General features: G+C 44.4%; 1 protein-coding gene across 3 annotated transcripts in view; it reads right to left on the bottom strand.

Moving 5' to 3' along the window:
- Nucleotides 1–17,091, bottom strand: part of LOC137848549 (phospholipid-transporting ATPase ID-like) — a 79,582-nt gene that overhangs the window by 33,775 nt on the left and 28,716 nt on the right. For all 3 annotated transcript variants that reach the window (XM_068667741.1, XM_068667743.1, XM_068667744.1), the window contains exons 4-9: nucleotides 8,107–8,220; nucleotides 5,852–5,950; nucleotides 4,826–4,887; nucleotides 3,420–3,492; nucleotides 3,161–3,231; nucleotides 2,230–2,312 (exon numbers count right to left, since the gene is read on the bottom strand). In XM_068667741.1, the coding sequence (XP_068523842.1) occupies nucleotides 2,230–2,312; nucleotides 3,161–3,231; nucleotides 3,420–3,492; nucleotides 4,826–4,887; nucleotides 5,852–5,950; nucleotides 8,107–8,220 (502 nt within the window). The remainder of the gene's footprint in view (nucleotides 1–2,229; nucleotides 2,313–3,160; nucleotides 3,232–3,419; nucleotides 3,493–4,825; nucleotides 4,888–5,851; nucleotides 5,951–8,106; nucleotides 8,221–17,091) is intronic.

Here is a 17,091-nt window from a genome sequence, read left to right as displayed (position 1 = left end):
ACTGGAAAATACAAATACACCTTACTGAGATTCCAAGATTTCAGTCTGTTCAGTTAATCAGTAGGAACGTTGACGTTATTTTGATCACAGGCTGCAAATATCTACATAAGGACCAACATTTGCAGAGAATACAGCTCTCCCAGCTCTTCTCAGATGCAAACACACAGCTCAAGAGGTTGGAAGCAAAATCCAGGGAAGTGTAGAAAAAAAGTACAGCTTTAAGTATTGTGGTAATCTCCACCACTGAAAAATTTAAATTCAGGAACGGATGTTCTTTTCATAGAAAAGAAGCTCTACTGTAGTGCAGATAAATCATCAAATTTGAAAGATGAAGCAACTAAGAAATTCAATGATACATGTGACGTCAGAGCTGATGATGCTGATCTGTTTTATCATCTAGTTGATCCAAGAACAATCAGACCTGTCCTCCTTAATTTGTAAAAGTCTACAGTAACCACACCTATCTCATGACAGCCCTCACAACACTCAAAAAGCATAATGAAAAGAGGCTTTGCAGCGTAAGCTGAAACACAGCACAATGAGACTGGTGAACCAAAACCAGGGCACGATCTGTCACTAGGAAGACTGTGCCTCTCACGCTACCATTGAGATTGAGTACCTCATGCGTACCTAATGTGTACCTCATCTGAATCTGCTTTCCAGTAAGTGGATGGGTCTGAGATTTTGACATCAAAACGTATCCACTCAAATTAGTCTGACCACAAAAAAGTGAGAAGCTTGAGAGATTCACCCAGTGCACCTGCCCCAATGACTCTGAAAGAAGCTGTGCCTCCTGGTTCCTTCTTCCATTAAGTTAAACTGAATGAGTTTCACCTGAAAGAGTTAAATACTGCGAAGTCTACATGTGCTAAGTAGTAGGTAAGAGAAAAATACTGTTTCCTTTCTTGTCTCCCAGTTCCTCATATCAAATCAAGTTCATCATTTTGCAAGCATCTTCCTTATCTGAACTATCGCAACATCAACAAACATCGTAACTCACTGTAAGCATTCCACTGAGTGCCTCTATTAGCTGCTCAACCCTTCCCTCGCTTCCTCTCTTAAGAAATAATTAGATAAAGAATTACATAAATATTTAAATACTTTCACAGAGATAAGCTAGGGAAATGCAAGGTTGGGTCTGATTCCAGGCACTCTTCCCAGTGTTCTTCCAAATATAAATCATCCTGGGAAACATTTTATTCATTTTAGCATTGCAAAGAGGCCACTTTTATTTGCAGTGTAACCAAAATAGAGATATAAAGGACAAATAAATATTTGATAGAGGAAATTTAATTTCCAAATGATTTTGAAACATTGTTTTTTAATTATGCAGTATCAAGAATGCAGTATCTTTAGATAAGCATTATACAGAAAATGCTTGAAAAATGTTTTAAGATTAGGATTTTGCTTACAAACTGATACGCACTGCAGCCTCCTCAGGAAGACAGTTAAGACATGCAACCTTGACTATTAACTTAGAACATCCAGCTGCACCCGCAAAAGCATATTTCTCAAGACCTAAAGCACTCAGAACCACAGCCTTCACTTTGGAGAAGTCCCAATGTACTGAGCCATCGCTGAGCTGAGACCACACACATTATTTCACAAAACCTCAACGTAGAAAGTGAAAGAAAAGCCTATGGCTTTGGATGGCACTACCAGAGACTGCATAAGCTACGCTAACTCTCTGCCACATCACCACCATTTTTCCCAGAATCATTATTTCAAAGACTGTTTATTTTTATTATTATTATTATTATTATTATTATTATTATTATTATTATTATTATTATTATTATTATTATTATTATTATTATTTTCCTCTTTACTTAAAAGTACTTCCTGAGATCCTGCAGTCCTTAAGAAATTCCAAGGACAGCAGTGCTCACTCCACCCCTTTCCATACTGACTCTTCCCACAATCCTGCCCTCCTATCAAAGCCAACAGGGCTCTGTGAAGCTTGACAGACACCCCTCGGTCTGTTCCCCCATCCTCTCTCTGCAGAGGGATGATGCGTGAGCATGGGGTATTCTGTTTGCAGCAGGTCTGGCTCCTTTTTCCTATATATGTGCTGCTACATATTTGACATACAAGACAGTGTGAAGAAATGATGCCTTGACTGTTAACCACATCTGCACTGCTGGTCCATAAATATCTTAAAATGCAGTCTTTTGGGGGCGCTATCAGAGGAGAGAAATTGATATAAGTGAATTTTCTGTGTAGACTCACCATTGAACTCTGTCAGTTTCTGAAGGTCTTCTCCAAGCTCAGCAGTGACTGTCAGTGCCTGCTTCACCTTGAGGTTTGTTTCACTGTAATAAATTACATAAGGCATAAAGGACTGAGTCCAGCACTCTGTGAAAGTCTTCCTTCTGTTCTTGAGGACTATATTCATCCCTAGACATCCGATGGACCATGCTGTTATGGGCCTTTTTTACCTGGCCAAAGGGATGTAGTTGTCTTTTTCAGCTGCAGAGACATGCAGTCCAGAGGAATTCTGAACCTGGGACCAAAGAGGGCAAGGTGGCTCTGCCACTGTCACCACAAAGTGTAGGACCAAGCATCCCATCTCCCTGAGCAGCTTGCTGTCTATCCTGCCACTCATACCACAGAATCCCCAGGTACTTGAGCATGCAGGAGAGCTTTGGATCTTCTCCCATACTATTCCAGTCCTGAAGTGCACTGAAGTCCTGGGACTTGCTAGCTGGGGCGGTGAGTTGAAATGCAACATCAAAGAAGCATTTCATTTGTCCTAGGCCTCCTAAAAGTTTTCACTGGCACTTGCATGTACCAGAACTATGGGCTCAGTTTCAGGAGGAAGCAGAAGGAGAAAATCCAGAGGACTGCATGTAGCGTCCAAGGAGACCAGGTCACCTCAATCTCTCTGGTCTTGGTCACCAAAGCAACACCAAAGTCCACAGCTGACACTAACTCTGGGCAACGTAGTAATGCAAATTGGGTCACAACAATGAGGCCAGCTCCAGTTTAAGCTTACTAATACAAATAAGCTGTAACCCTCTGACTTTTGTGGCCAGTTGTGCCTTGGAGTAAGCAATGTTTGGACCGAGTAGGCCCTTGCAGCATCCAGGGCCACCCCACAAGATTTTGGCCTTGTTCTGGCAGCAGTGACTGACCCCCAGGAGCAGGAAGGCTTGCTTACCCGTCCAGTTCAGCCGTCTCGATGTAGGTCAGGCTGTGCGGCTCGCTGCTCGACAGTAACAGCAGATCGGCCTGAACACAAGCAAACAGACTGGGCGTGAGTTATGGGCAGTGGCACTGCTGTGCTGCCTGTGGTTTCTGAGCACTGCAGCTCTCTGGGGCAGTTGTCATCCCTGCTGACTAGTCTGCTCGTGAGTGATAGGCAATAAGAGCAATTGTGGAGACTAACTGGGAACAGGACGGAGAGAAACTGTACTTACCGTCACAAAGTTGTTGTTTTCTAGTTTTATTATATCCCCAACTTGGACATTCATCCATTTTTCATCCTTCAACCTGCAAGAGAACTCCCAGTGAGTAGGCACATAGAGCAAACACCACTTATGAATGTAGGCTACTCTGCTCAGCTCCAGGCTGTACGTCTCTTCAAGCCTTGGCTGATGGTAAAAAAGAGCAGGGTCTGCCACTGTGTGGCCTGGTCTCTGCTAGGCTAAGGGACAACACAAAAAGCACTGTCCTGTCCAGGTTCTTCCTTCTTTCTCCCAAAGAGCCACAGTGTCTCAGAAAGAAACTCTCCCCATCTGCAACGGCCTTCACAGCATGAAGATGCACAGGCACCCAGCTAAACTGCAAGTACCAGCATAAGTCTTGATAGCTGTGCATGAAAATCCTAGAGGGTAAAACTGTCATGACATATCAAAACAGGACTGGGTATTCAAGCTGGAATTCACCTAAGCCCTCAATATCAGTCCGAGCTGGGGAAGGACCTGTGTTTTCCTTTTTTTTTTTTTTTTTTAATTAGCATGTTTCTATTTTAATTTGTTTACTAGACACAGTAACTAATAGACAGTAAACTAAGAAACTGGTTTACTTAGCAGAAAGCACAAAAACTATGTTCCTATTCTTCAGCTTCCAGTTATATTTTTAACTGTTCAATCATCTGTTGGAGTTTACACAATATACTACTATCTATAGTACAGAAACAAAAAAAAAGTCACCAGAAACTTCACAGCTGTCTACAGCTGTGTCCTAAGGCTGCTGGACTCCATGGAGCTGCAAGCAAACAGCACATCTGCCTGCTACAACAGCCAAAGCCCCTGCTATTGCTTCTGAAGAAAAAGAACAGTGCTAAGCAGTACAATAGCCAAAATACATTTGAAATGTTTTGAGTACTTTTAAGTCTGAGGCATTATGCACATAAGTAAACACACTCAAAGTATTACAACACGAATGAGGAAGCTAGCTGTACTTCTTGATTTAAAATCACTTGTTGCTCATGTCTGGTTTTGCTTAACGCTGAAATAAAGGCTATGAACACAGACAGGGAGATAGCCTTGATGGTCATTTGCAGGGTAAGGAGTAAAATAATATAATACTCCCAAGGTAGCACTTATTTAAACATACATGTATATACATCCAGGAAAAGGAATAGTTTACTTTTTGTCTGTGCAGGGCCACAGCCATAATGTCTACACTGATCGTGTTACCATGTATTGGGTTATTTAAGCAGCCACATAATGCAGACCCGCACTGTGACTTAACAGGTGGAATGACAATTCCATTTTAAATTGTTTAGTGATCTTTGGGAATCACAAAGGGGAAAAAAAATAAATGCTCTTCCCAGTGGTACATGTTCAGCCAAAATTACAGCAAAAGAAAAAGGACTTACATGCCATTGATCAGGACCTGGACTGGGCGGTTGTTGACGTGTTTGTCGCTTTTGTGTCGATTCTGAAAATTTGATCATCACGTTAAATGGCATTTCCAGGAAACCAAGCATACAATAGCTGTAGGCAGTTCGTTAACATTTTAGGTTTTCACCCAGCTGGCTGAATGGGTATGGCAGATTAGACTCACAACTGAGTCATAGCTGAGCTCATGTTCAGCTAGTAAGACAGGACTGCAGAGAGCAGCAGGCAACACAGGGCTTGCTCTCTGAGGGAAAAGGGAGGGCAGGGCTTTAAGTGCCTCTCAGCACAGTCCTGATTCAAGTGCCATTGGTCCTGCCCATCACAGTTCCATAAACTAGGCACCCAGAGAAACCCACCCCTCTGCTCTGCTATGGGAAGTAACCAGAGGTGTTCCAGATGAACAGAGATGCTCCCCGGGGAAGCACCTTTCCATCTCTGACCTGTCCACATGCAAAGCTGCACTGAGTCTTCATTGAGCACTAAACTTATTTTCGTGAAGGAAGAAAATCAGATATTGAACTCAGCGCTGGCCTAGTCTCACTCCATGAAGTTGCTGGAGCTTTGTCTATTAGCTCTGAAGGGAGCAGATTTGGGGCAAAGTTGGGCAAGAATGAAAAATAACACACAGGTTGTATGCTTACTTTCCTAAGAGACCCTCCTACATTGTGGCTATATGTCAGAGAATGAGTTCTCTGAAGTGGAAGCCTAAAATCAGACTTCTGTGCATGTGTCCAGGCATACCCATTGGTTATCACATTTTCCAACATGCTGAGCAGTTACAGATAAAGTTGATGGAGCTGCTGAGCTGCTCAGCAATTAGGAAATCCTGTCTCCCTTTCAGATAATGAGATATAAATTTGGGGATCTAATCTCAGACCTCATCTTGGCCAGAGATCAGTTCTCCAATACCGCTAGCTGTATTTATTTTAAATGGTTTGCTTCAGTCATTGTGCTGGAGAATGATGAGCAAACTCCAAAGTATACAACAGCAAAATGGATCTTACAAAATCATCGATGGCATCCTTGACTCCTGATACGGCCAGCACCAGCACAAGAGGCACCACTGTTGTAAACCAGGCCAGCGAGGAAATTTGAGGAATCAGCTGTAGGAAGAAGAGATCTCAGATTAATTTTTTTTTTTTTTTTTTGCCTTTTCAGCAGCTGGAAATAAAACACTGTTTTCTGTAGAAGCTGCAGACAACATTTTTCTACAATATCTGAATATAGATTAAAGACAGAAATACATCTCTGTCATTTACACGTAACCACACAAATATGGGAGCGCTAGGGAACCCACGCTTTGCTCACAAAACAAGCTGTAATTTATGATGTAAACAGGTGCTATCTAGAAATGCAATGGGTTGCTCTTTATTTGTAGCTTTGGGATCACAAAGTCCCCAGTGGATTTTTCTGGAGGCACTGACATGGGCAAGCCTGGTGTGTGGGACCCAGAGTTATCCGATCAAGGCCTGCTGTGCAGAGCTTTCAGTGCTTCAAATGCTTTGAAAGAATCATAGGATCATTTAGGTTGGAAAAGACCTCTAAGATCATCGACTCCAACCGTTAACCTAGCACTGCCAAGCCTACCACTGAACGACATCCCTCTCACTGCATCCATCAGAGTGGATTTGGGCTGTGTTAACTCCGTGGGCATGGTTAAACTGACATTTATGCCACCAAACCTTATGGAGAAGCACTGCTTATGGAGAGGCACTCTTTGGGATTGCTCCTTCCATTGCATTGTCACTACCCAGATCCTACATGCACCACCAAATCCAGCCAGAAGGAATGATGTTTAGGGACCAGCAGAGCCCCACACAGCTGTGGAGGCTGCAGAGCCACGTAACTATTTCCTTCTCACCTAACTGGGAAGATGCATGTCCTTTGGGACTGTGCCCATGGCACAGGGAGGCAGAGACCCCACAGCCTACCAGTCACAGCCTCTCCTTTCAGTACTACAGGGATGGAGTGAGCCAGCAGAAGAGGCAAAAAAAATTAAATGGGGGCATGGGGAGAGGTAAAAGACTAATTGTTGCCCTCTTTAGCATAATTGGATGAAGGCAGCAGAAAAAGCACTATGCTTTTATAAACAGTCACTCCGAGGTGGCTCAGCAAAAAACACAGCTGAATAATTTAAGGCAAATAGCTTGAAATACTGTAAATTTGATAGACAAACAGCTAGAGTGCAGTGCAACAACACAGGAACAGTGCTGTCAGCTTAGCTGAAAAGGCACTTCTACTATAAGCTGGTTTCTTGGAAAATATATGTGGGCTGAAATTTCCCAAATTCACTCCCTGTAAATAAGCACAGAAGATTATATATAATTTGGTACAGGCTGAGTGAAATTATGCCTAGGTGGTCTTGAGTTGAGAGACTGTAAAAGATCATTTGAAAAAGGCATTTTTGAAAAATCCTGTGCACTGAAATGATCAGATTTAAAATACAATTACTGACACAATCAAAATTGTACCAGTTGTTTGTGTATTTATTAATTTATTTATTTTGGATAACGTGTATTCCAGTATGACTCAGCAATGACAGACCACACAGCATTTTTCCATATTCTAGCAAAGGGCAAAGGGGCAGAACTCCTGATACCAATTTCTCTGGTGTGTCCAGCTTTCAAATACGGTAACAGCATCATCATCAGCTATGAGCAAAGTGCAGCTTGATGCCACTAGGAGCCACAGGGTTCGGTGGTGCTGCCACTGTCTGGTATGATCCATGTTAGGCTCCCTCCTCACCCTGCTGGGCAGGGAGCAGCAATATTCAGCTTTATGCAAACGAGCTACAACCCTCAGCCTTCCTGATGTTAACTCCCTCCTTCCCAGGGAAACTGTACAGGTTACAAATTTGTCCTTCTTCATGCTGTTTCCTTTGAGGCAGCCAACGCAGTATAAAACTTTGCCTTTAAACCTTTTATACTAACAAAGGAATAAGCAATGTAAATCCAAGGACAGGCAGGAGCACTCGGGTTTAGACACAAAGGAGTAAGAGGGCAGGGCATGAAAAATTTATACTATTTGCTGAAAAGTGCAATTAATATTTTTCTTCATTTATTTCAAACCCTCATCCAAAAGTTAGAGAGGAAATTGCTTTTTTTTCTCCTCTACTTTCTATCTATTTTAAGGTTTTGCTAAGATGATAATTCGTAACAGGGAAATAGCTTGCACTTTATTACAACTATCAACACATAGCCAGGCTTTGATAACAGACAACGCAATCTGTTAGAAAGAGCACAGCACAGTGAGTCCATACCTGCAAAATCAGCAAGAAAAGAAAGTAAGCGTTGGCTATTCGCTGGAACTGTTCAAACAGGTTGAGAGGCAGGAAAGTGAAGAAGTTGTATTTCGATGTTTTAATTGAATTGTTCTGTAGGAAAAAAAAAAAAAAAAAAGGCAAATAAATAGGATTGGTAAAACAGGAAACGAAATTACAGCACAACCCATTTCAACTGTGTTTTTACTTGCTTATATTTAGCAATAGCATTGTTTTCAGCAGCAGCTCAAAAATCATTTCCTTTTCCCCATACAGTCATGCCGAGTCTGGGTAAACAGAGAATTCCTCACGGAATTGATGAAAACATGATGCTCAGCTTATGCCAGTGCAGTCGCAGGTGGATGCAGGTAGGTGTAGTCACTCAGAGACATGTTGTCCTTTTATTATTCTTTCCACTTACAAGACGCACAAACAGAATTGAAAAAAAAAAATAACTGGAGCACAAGCCAGACATTTTGTTGGTAGAATCTACAAAACAGAGTTAGAAAAGACATGCAAGGCCACTTATCTATAACTTGTCCTGAGACTTCACAGCAGCAGTTTCTGGAGCTATAGGTCTGTCAGGGGGAGAGCCTGGCTGATTCAGCAGCCTGGCGAGGTCACTGGTTTCTATTCCATAGGGATCACTTGAACGTGGTGTTGTGCAAGCAGCCACTAATGCAGGAAATCACCATTTCACTAAGCAAGCTGCAGCTTTGTTCCCTATTTCCAGTTTCTTTTTCTAATTACAGACAGCCCCTCCACCCACAAGCAATGGCTGGTCCCCCGTCTGTCAGCTTCAAAACAAAGATATGAGCTCAGTATTACAGCACGGGGTATTTTCTTCCCTAAAGATCAGAGCTCTCTGGTCTCTTTCTTGCCACCATGGCTCAATCCATTGCACTAAGCTCACCAGCTAGGGCTGTCCCAAATTCCTCGAGGTTTTAGCACAGGTCTGCCCGTGCTTTGTAGTGCTCTTTGGAGATGCCCAACACACCAGCAACACCTCTCCACACCTCTCAGCAGCATGGTAGCAGCAAGTGCTATTTCCACAGTCCTGCACCGTAGCGGTGCTCAGGGCTGTGGTAGCAATGTGAGATCCTGGGCTGTGTGCCCAGCATCAACCCAGAGGTTTACTCTTTTCAAGCCTAACACTCTGTTGGAGTATCAAATACAAGCTCCCGAGGGCACAACAAAGTACGAAGGGACACACTGAGCATAGAGAGAGGCACGGCATGAGCCCAGGGTCTCAACACCAAGGACAGAAAGAACTACACACACCTGGGCAAGTGGATGTGACCCACAGGTTTGTTCCTCAGCTTGACAGGAATTTTGACAACTATTTTTCCCAGCACTGTAGGGAAATGGCAGACACTTTCCTCCCCTTGGTATTGAGGTGTGCTGTGTTTTCCTTTTATATGAAGTTTATTACTCACTCATCCAGGGTTAGTCCTGGAAGCATGTATGCCATCTGTTGCTAGCATATCTAAAATTTATCTCAGAAAAGCTCTTTAGAAAAAAGCCTATTAACCCCCTCCAAGAAAACCTAGCATGACAGCACCCAAGGAGGTTTATATTGCACAGTGCATGTTCATCCAGGAGTAGATTTGCTGGTTCCACTGAAGAGCAAACAGCAACAATACTGGCAGCTATAATGGTGACATTAATACATACATTAATCTAGGACCTCTACTTCTAAACTGACTCATATCAGCATGTTTCCACTGTTAAACCAGTTATTTATCATCATCACCATCAAGAGTGTAAGGGGGAAGCAATTCAATTCTACGCAGTTATTAGATTTCTGGCTACATCCAGACACAAAGTACAGCAACACTCTTTGGCACCAACTTCGTGTTTTATTCTTTAATACAAGCCAATGAATAATCCTCTAAAAGAGCAGAGGTGGAAACGCCCTTCATGGAAGAGCTAGCCAAATCCTCCAGTCGGAGGCAAGAAGAGATGATTATCAGTGATCCTCATATGAAAAAATATTGCCTGTCTCCTGGCACCATGTAGCCATTGCTGGGTGTGGCTAACTCCACCTGTGATCTAAATACCATGACACCTTGTTAAATTTGGTTAATTTCAGAATTCCTCAGCACGGGATATGTACTGCATGCAGGCTCTATGGACACTGCTAAGACAGAAGCAGCAGAATAGCAGCATCCCCTGCAAACACAAAATTCAGAAAATTAAATGCCTCTGTTGACAAGTCTGTGCCCAACAGCGTCTGGCAGATTATATTTAACAAAATCTGGATCTAAAGATGTCCAATAACCCTACCAAAAAAAAATAATAATAATAATCCCTGCCACTTACTTAAAAAAAGAGAAGACAGTTGCTACAGGAAAAAGTACGGACAGGGAACTTGACCTTCATGCGTCACCAGATTTCAGAGGGTCATATACATGGGAAAAACTCATCTGTAAACACAAAGTTTAAAGGACTTTGCCTGAAAAAATCACAGAGGTGGGTAGGAAAAGAATGGGAGTGGTTTATTTCAATTCCTGCCTTCTATTTCTGTCCATTAATTACGTCAAGAAAACCACCGAATGAACCAGAGACAGTCAATTTGTTTCCTATTGCCATTAGGCATGTTAAAATCCCCAAACATAACAGCTTCCACATGCTTAACTACACAGATCTGAACATCCAGTGTTTTCTCCACATCAGTTGAAGATAGTGATAATGTTTGTCATGTGCAGTTTGGGGGACTTTGGGACACTGTGAACCTCAGGATGAGGACAGGTAATATCACAGCGGAGCTGCTCACTATTCCAAAATCTATAAATAAAACCCAACACTAGAAGAATTCCCCATAATCATTATAAAGATTTCTAGTTCAACAACTAACTTGTTCATGGCCTTCAGGGGCTAAGGGGATTTAAGTATGAGATGGTAGAAACAAACTAGGAGAAGCATCAGCCTTTCCAGCTGAAGGCTCTGCATTCCCATCCAAGGATAGAGCTGAAGCCTTTGAAGTGACATTTAACTATGAAAACTGAAACCTTTGAAGCGACATTTAACTATGAAGAGGCCTTTCAGGAACTCCTCATTCCCCGGCAGAATCGCAAAAATCAAACATCCAAGACCAGCAGCTTCATGGGCCCAGCACAAAGTCCCTCGTTCTGCCCTAGACTTCGTGGTTTACCTCCGACAGCCATGGACCTGTGTCCCCAAGGACCAGCATGACCCTGGTTACCCAGCCCCAGGCTCTCAGGACGTGAAGCATGACATGAGAGCAGCACCGACCTGTGGGCGAGGGATTAATCTGATCTGCTCTTTTCAGGGGCTACGTTTGCACCTCCTGGAGGTGCGACTCCACCGCAACGCTGTCCCTAAGAATAGTGCTCATAGCACCACGGTTACACGAGTCCAGATCTGGCGGATGAGCTGTTACTTCGGGGGTGTTTTCAGATGCCTGCCTCTGACGTCAGGCTGCGGGCAAGCGCTTGGCAGATGGCTCCTACCTGTGTTCGCAGAGCAAACACGAAGTCATCTCCTTGAAATAAGAGACACTGCGGATTTGTGGTCGTATTGCAGCGGCTAAAGGGGGATGCCCAGAAAAAGCAGGGTATGGCAGGGCATTATCCATCTGAGTTTGTCCCCCTAACTCAGTCCTATATGAGTTCCTAGCAGCTGGACAACACGGCCCAAAGCAAATCTTAGAGAAAACTTGGCTGTTCATCAGGAAGGTGTGCCACAACACCTGGTAATTCGCTGGCACCCGTGTAGCACAGCGTATACAGACCGACGAAGCAGCTGAGAAACACAAACGGCCTTCCCAGGTGCTCAGATAAAGCCTTGCAAGGAGATGGCAGGAGGGCGATTCAGCGGCATGCTGTCCACCTGCAGCAGGGCAGTTTGGAAGCACACAGCTGCCATATGCAGAAACATGACATAGTACTGTGAATGTGCCCAAGGACTTGTTTAATAAACCGGTGGAACACAACACTTGGTGCTACTGAGGCTTTGTTTTCATAGGCAGTACTGGATAGCCATATGAGATCTGTTTTAAGCCTAGTAAGTTCATTTCCTCATTCCCCAAAGTGGGCAGCAGCCCCAGCTCAACATGACTGAGAAAGGCCCACTGGAAGGCAATGGGGTTACCTGGTGCCTGAAAAGATCTCATCCTGACTCTTGGAAGAAAAGGATTGGCCTAACACCAGAAATTGAAAGATTCATATCCAACCCACACCGCTTCTACTCTTTTTTTTTTTTAATTATTCTTTTTTAACAGCTTTGGAAATTTCTTACATGTGCAAACCCTTGACCCGCCTTTGCATCTTGCAACTAATAATAGAGTTCCAGTATCCAATCACACATTCAGTATTCCAGGAAGATCTCTAGGAAAATGCACTCACTGGGCTGAGTTTTCCTTCCTTCTGCCTGCAGCCACCCTGATACAGAGCTGTTAGTCAGTCGCACTGCGGTGAGTATGCATGGGGGCAGAAAGAGGTGGCGTGGCTTGCCAAACCTATTGAGCCCTGCCTCCCAGAGGAACCTTGGACTTACGGTGTGGTCTTGTTGTCAGCCCTGTCTCTGGATCGTCTCCCACTGCTCCTGACTGGGCTTCCTAAAATCAACCTAAAATGGATCATTACTTAACCTTGACTGGTTACTTCAACCTCAGGCATGACAAAGGTGGGAAACATTTTCAGGTTCAGGATGGGATCAGAGGCAGACGTTGCTGCCTTCCTGACCACATACCAGCAAGGTCTCTGCGGATAACCCTCTGGGCATCCTTCTCAGACTGAAGCATGCAAGCACAGAGGGTGGAGCAGTCTGAGCCCACTGCCCCAGCTCCTTCCTCTCCCATGAAATTTCAAAGAAATAACCCAGCTGCCCCTCCAGCCCAGGGTAATGTGTATTGGCCATAGGAAGTTATATACATCCCCCCTATTTCACTGGAGAATTCATTAGGTGACCAGGGGAAACAAAAAGAGTGCAAGCAGCCCCCTCGCTGCTGGCCCTGCAGAAAGGATGCTGGTTTGACCCTAGATCCTGAACCAAGATGAAACTTGTCATTGACTCATGGGTCCTGCATTTCCTCTCCTATTGTCTGCAAGCCAATTTCAAAGTTGTTTTCGCAGCCCTTCATGACGTCCCAGTGCAGCTGTGCTGAATTCCAATGTGAAAGCGAAGAAATAAAAGGGAGTTGGAATCAAAGCAAACATTAAAACCCTTCAGAAGAGATTTTGCTCTCCAGAATTTCCATGGACAGAGAGGTGCAGGGCTGGCCCACTGCGGTGGGTCTGTGCTGATGTGTTCCCCACGGCGGTGGTGCTGGGGACAGTGCAGCCAGGCTGAATCATCTCAGACAGGAATCGTGATAAATCCATTTAAATCTCACTGGAACACACCTGGCACCCTGCTTTTCACTTCATTTTGGTCATTATGCAGGCAAATCTCCTACAGAAGCCCGGAAGGATCTGTCTGCCTGAGGTGTGAATAAATACAGGATTAAGACTTGACTTTTCAATTTTGCAGACCCATATTGAGTCCATTTCTGTGCCGCACTAAGTGCCTTTCCATGTCACTTGTTCACGCTTCGATTCTGACTCATTCCAAACTAATTTTGTGAACTGGTGGGCAGTTCGTACCTTCACACTCAGCCCTTCCAGTTAACTGCACAGCACTTTGTTCTAAAGTTTGGTTTATTTTTTTAAGCTACTGTGTTCTTGCCGTGCAGGATAAAGCCAAGAATGGGGCTGCATCAGTCTGAGAGCTCAAGTTTCAGCTTCAGTCTTCACACCAAGTGCAAATAAATCCTGACCTACCCAAGTACGACCAGAGCCACTGCTAGAAGCTGCTGCCCTTAACCACAGCAAAACTCATCAGAAGGCGCATAAGGGGCATCACCAGGTTGTGTTGTTTTTCGATGAACTGAGGGAGCAAAGCTGCCCTCTGGATCCTCCTGCAGGTCCATGTGTGATCTGGACGTGCCCTTGCATGAATTGGCAAGTGCTGCTTTCCGCAGTGCATCGCATTCCTGCAGAGCTGGTTTGAGAGTATTCAGGAGTCTTGCTTCACATCAGGAGACCCAGCCTCCAGAGCTGATGTCACCCTCCATACACAGTAGATTTTTTTTTCCTAATTTTTTTTTTTCTCCCCATTTCTTCCTTCACAGATAACCCGTAGACTTTGCACCATGCAGGGAAGATAACCACAACTGACTCGGGGCCAGCACACCTCCTCCAGCTGCACATGCCCACTTCCCTGTTCTCACCGAGGAGACAAAGCAGCTCTGTACCTTTGATCCATGCCTACACAAAAGAAACTCTCTTTTTAGTGAAAGGCCCAAACCTGTGTGCCAGCTGTGACATACAGCCTGGCTGCAGCAGCACAGCAATACACTACACCTCTGTTTGCATTTCCCTTTCTTCTCTGCGCTGACCTTTCTCAGCAGCTGCCTCACCCTGAAGAAACATTTACTGCCTCACCTAGCTTTGTTACAAGAACCTGTTCTATAGGTTTTATGGCTTACATGGCCTTAAGTTACCATGTAAAATAAACCCCATCCCTGTGGCTTTCACTGTATAAAACACTTTCTGAGGTTTGTTGTATTTCTGTTTCCTTCTAGTTTCTGCCCAATATCCCTTATATTCAAGTGCAATAACTCAGCACATCCTCCCTTCTGTCTTGAGAGAAGACAAGGCTCCTGGGCACAAGGACAAGGGCTAACTGTCCTCACCGTGGGACTGACAGCTGGAGGACTGCTCTTCTCCTCCTGGCCCCTCTGATCATCCTGCCCACTTGTGCAGATTCTCCTGGCCCGAAAAGCTGAGCACCACCACGAAACAAGGAGAGCACAAACACTTCTGTGGTTTGTGTATACACGGGTCAGATTAAACATATACAAGCGCGAACACATCTTGAGGAGGGAGGACCTCAGCTGCAGGAGACGGAAATTGCTCCATGCACGAAATGCCAGCATGCTGACAGCCAATTGAACCTAACATCTGCTGGACCTGAGCGCCCCAGGGCAGGGTCTGGAGTCCGGATGGTCTTGGTCCTTCCTGCTGAACCAGAAACTAGTGCTCATCAGTGTGACCCCACAGCAATCACAGAAATCTGAATCTGGAAGGGGCCCGGATTTGGCTCTTCTGATGGACTACAGCACTGCTAGAGTACAATGCATATGCCAAAGCAATGGGAGCTTCTCTCTCTTTTGGGCATTTCCAGATGTAACCACAGGACCTAAATGAATTTATGAGCATGGTTAGTAACCGTCATGCACCATGGCAATGTGATTTTAGTAAGTGGAACTTTTGTCAAGACTTATTGGAAATAAGCAGCCCAGGACATGATGTTCAGCCCTGTACAGTATTGGCAGTGCTTGCATCACCGTAAAGCATTTTTGTACCTCATGACCCACTCACCTACCTACTCAGGATTTGGCTCTTTCTGGACAGTTTTCTAAAATTTTTAAGCCTCAGTCTATACCAGACTCAAGAAATCATGAGCTGACTAAAATGAGGGGTAGGATTACTGAAACTCGCAGCCAAGGTTTAACAGATTATATTGAGCTGGCTTTTTGGCTGCCTCTGCTTTCACACCTAATTAATAGACTCTTATGGAAACTCTCCAGAGCTCTCACAGTCCTCACCTTGATTTTGGTTATTTGCAAACCCTTGGGCATGTAAGCAATCAGCTGGGAAGCAGTGGCATGCAGTTAGCTTTATGAATGGCTTTTCACAAAAATTGACTCAGCACCAGAAGAGTTGCTTGCTCTCTCTGCCCTGACCTCATTGTACGTCTCCCTCTTGCTTCCCTGCCCCACTGCTTCCCATAGTCCACATTCCAATCATCCCATGAAAGATCCAAAATCCACACACAGAGGCAATGCCTACCCCAGTACTGAAACAGCAGGTTCTATGCAAATCAAATGCACTTTCCCAGTCCCAAATCACCAGGCTTGATAAGGCATTTGTGCTGCATAGTCCTTTACATATACTAAGCACAACACATTTCATGTTTGGGATACATGCAGCAGCTCTGTGCCTAGGAACTCTCTAACCTGTGTAGTTCATGGATGAGAGGTGATTACTGAAGAGCATCCAGTTCATGTTGCAACAAATCAGCTACATTAGAGATTTTAAGTTAAACCTGTGGCAAGTCAAAATTTCTATCTCACAAAAAATCACACTATTCTGAAATGTCAAGGGTTTCCAGTTACGAAATTACCAAGCAAACATCCATAATGTTCCTAAAACAAAACACAGTTCAAAGGAGATCCTGAGTAAAGCTGAAGGATGAATTTCACCTCTGGAATTCAGATATGCAGAGGACAAAAATTCACAAAATTCATTTCAGTATCAGTTGGCAGCTGCAAATGTGTTGATTGCCCAACCAAGGAGGTGACCCTGCAGCCAGGCAGTACAGGTCTACCGGCTGGGCCAGCCCTCCTCTGCACAAAGGGACATCAAATGGCCCGCTCTGGAAATCAAGCTGAGTAAACCAGAGCCTGGCAGACCTGGGTGACAGCCAGTCCATGCCATGGTGCTTCTTGGAGGCACAGATTTCGTGGCACAACGGTAACCCAATAAGGCTGCTAAGGAGCTGGAAATAAAAGCTGGCACGAAGCCAGGAAGGCCAGACTCAAAACCTTCCTGACAGAGAGGATTTTGCTGTGAGAGCCGAGGAACTGACACATTTCCTTTCATGTTTTACTTTAAATGAAGCCACATTTCCAACAGAAATCTCCCCCCAGGTTCCGTTATTGAAAGACCTTGGAGCCTGATCCTGCAAACACTTGGCTCACAAACGATTTTCTGGAAGCGTAGAAAGCCACTGCATTGTGCTCCTCCAGCATTAGGCCTCCTTTGACTGCCCATTCTCAGGGCTGACTCCAAAGACAGAGCTGCCTGTGGGTGACTCAGCAATGAACCATCTTTCTGACGTGCTCCCTGGCACATCTACCCCCCCATCTCACCACAGGGCACAGCAAAAATCTTTGCCCAAGTCTTTCTGGTAAGCCCA

The sequence above is a fragment of the Anas acuta genome, chromosome Z, assembly GCF_963932015.1.
Source record: "Anas acuta chromosome Z, bAnaAcu1.1, whole genome shotgun sequence".
Taxonomy (NCBI): Eukaryota; Metazoa; Chordata; class Aves; order Anseriformes; family Anatidae; genus Anas; species Anas acuta.
The sequence above is the reverse complement of the archived record's forward strand: the minus strand, read 5'-3'. Positions and strand labels throughout refer to the sequence as shown.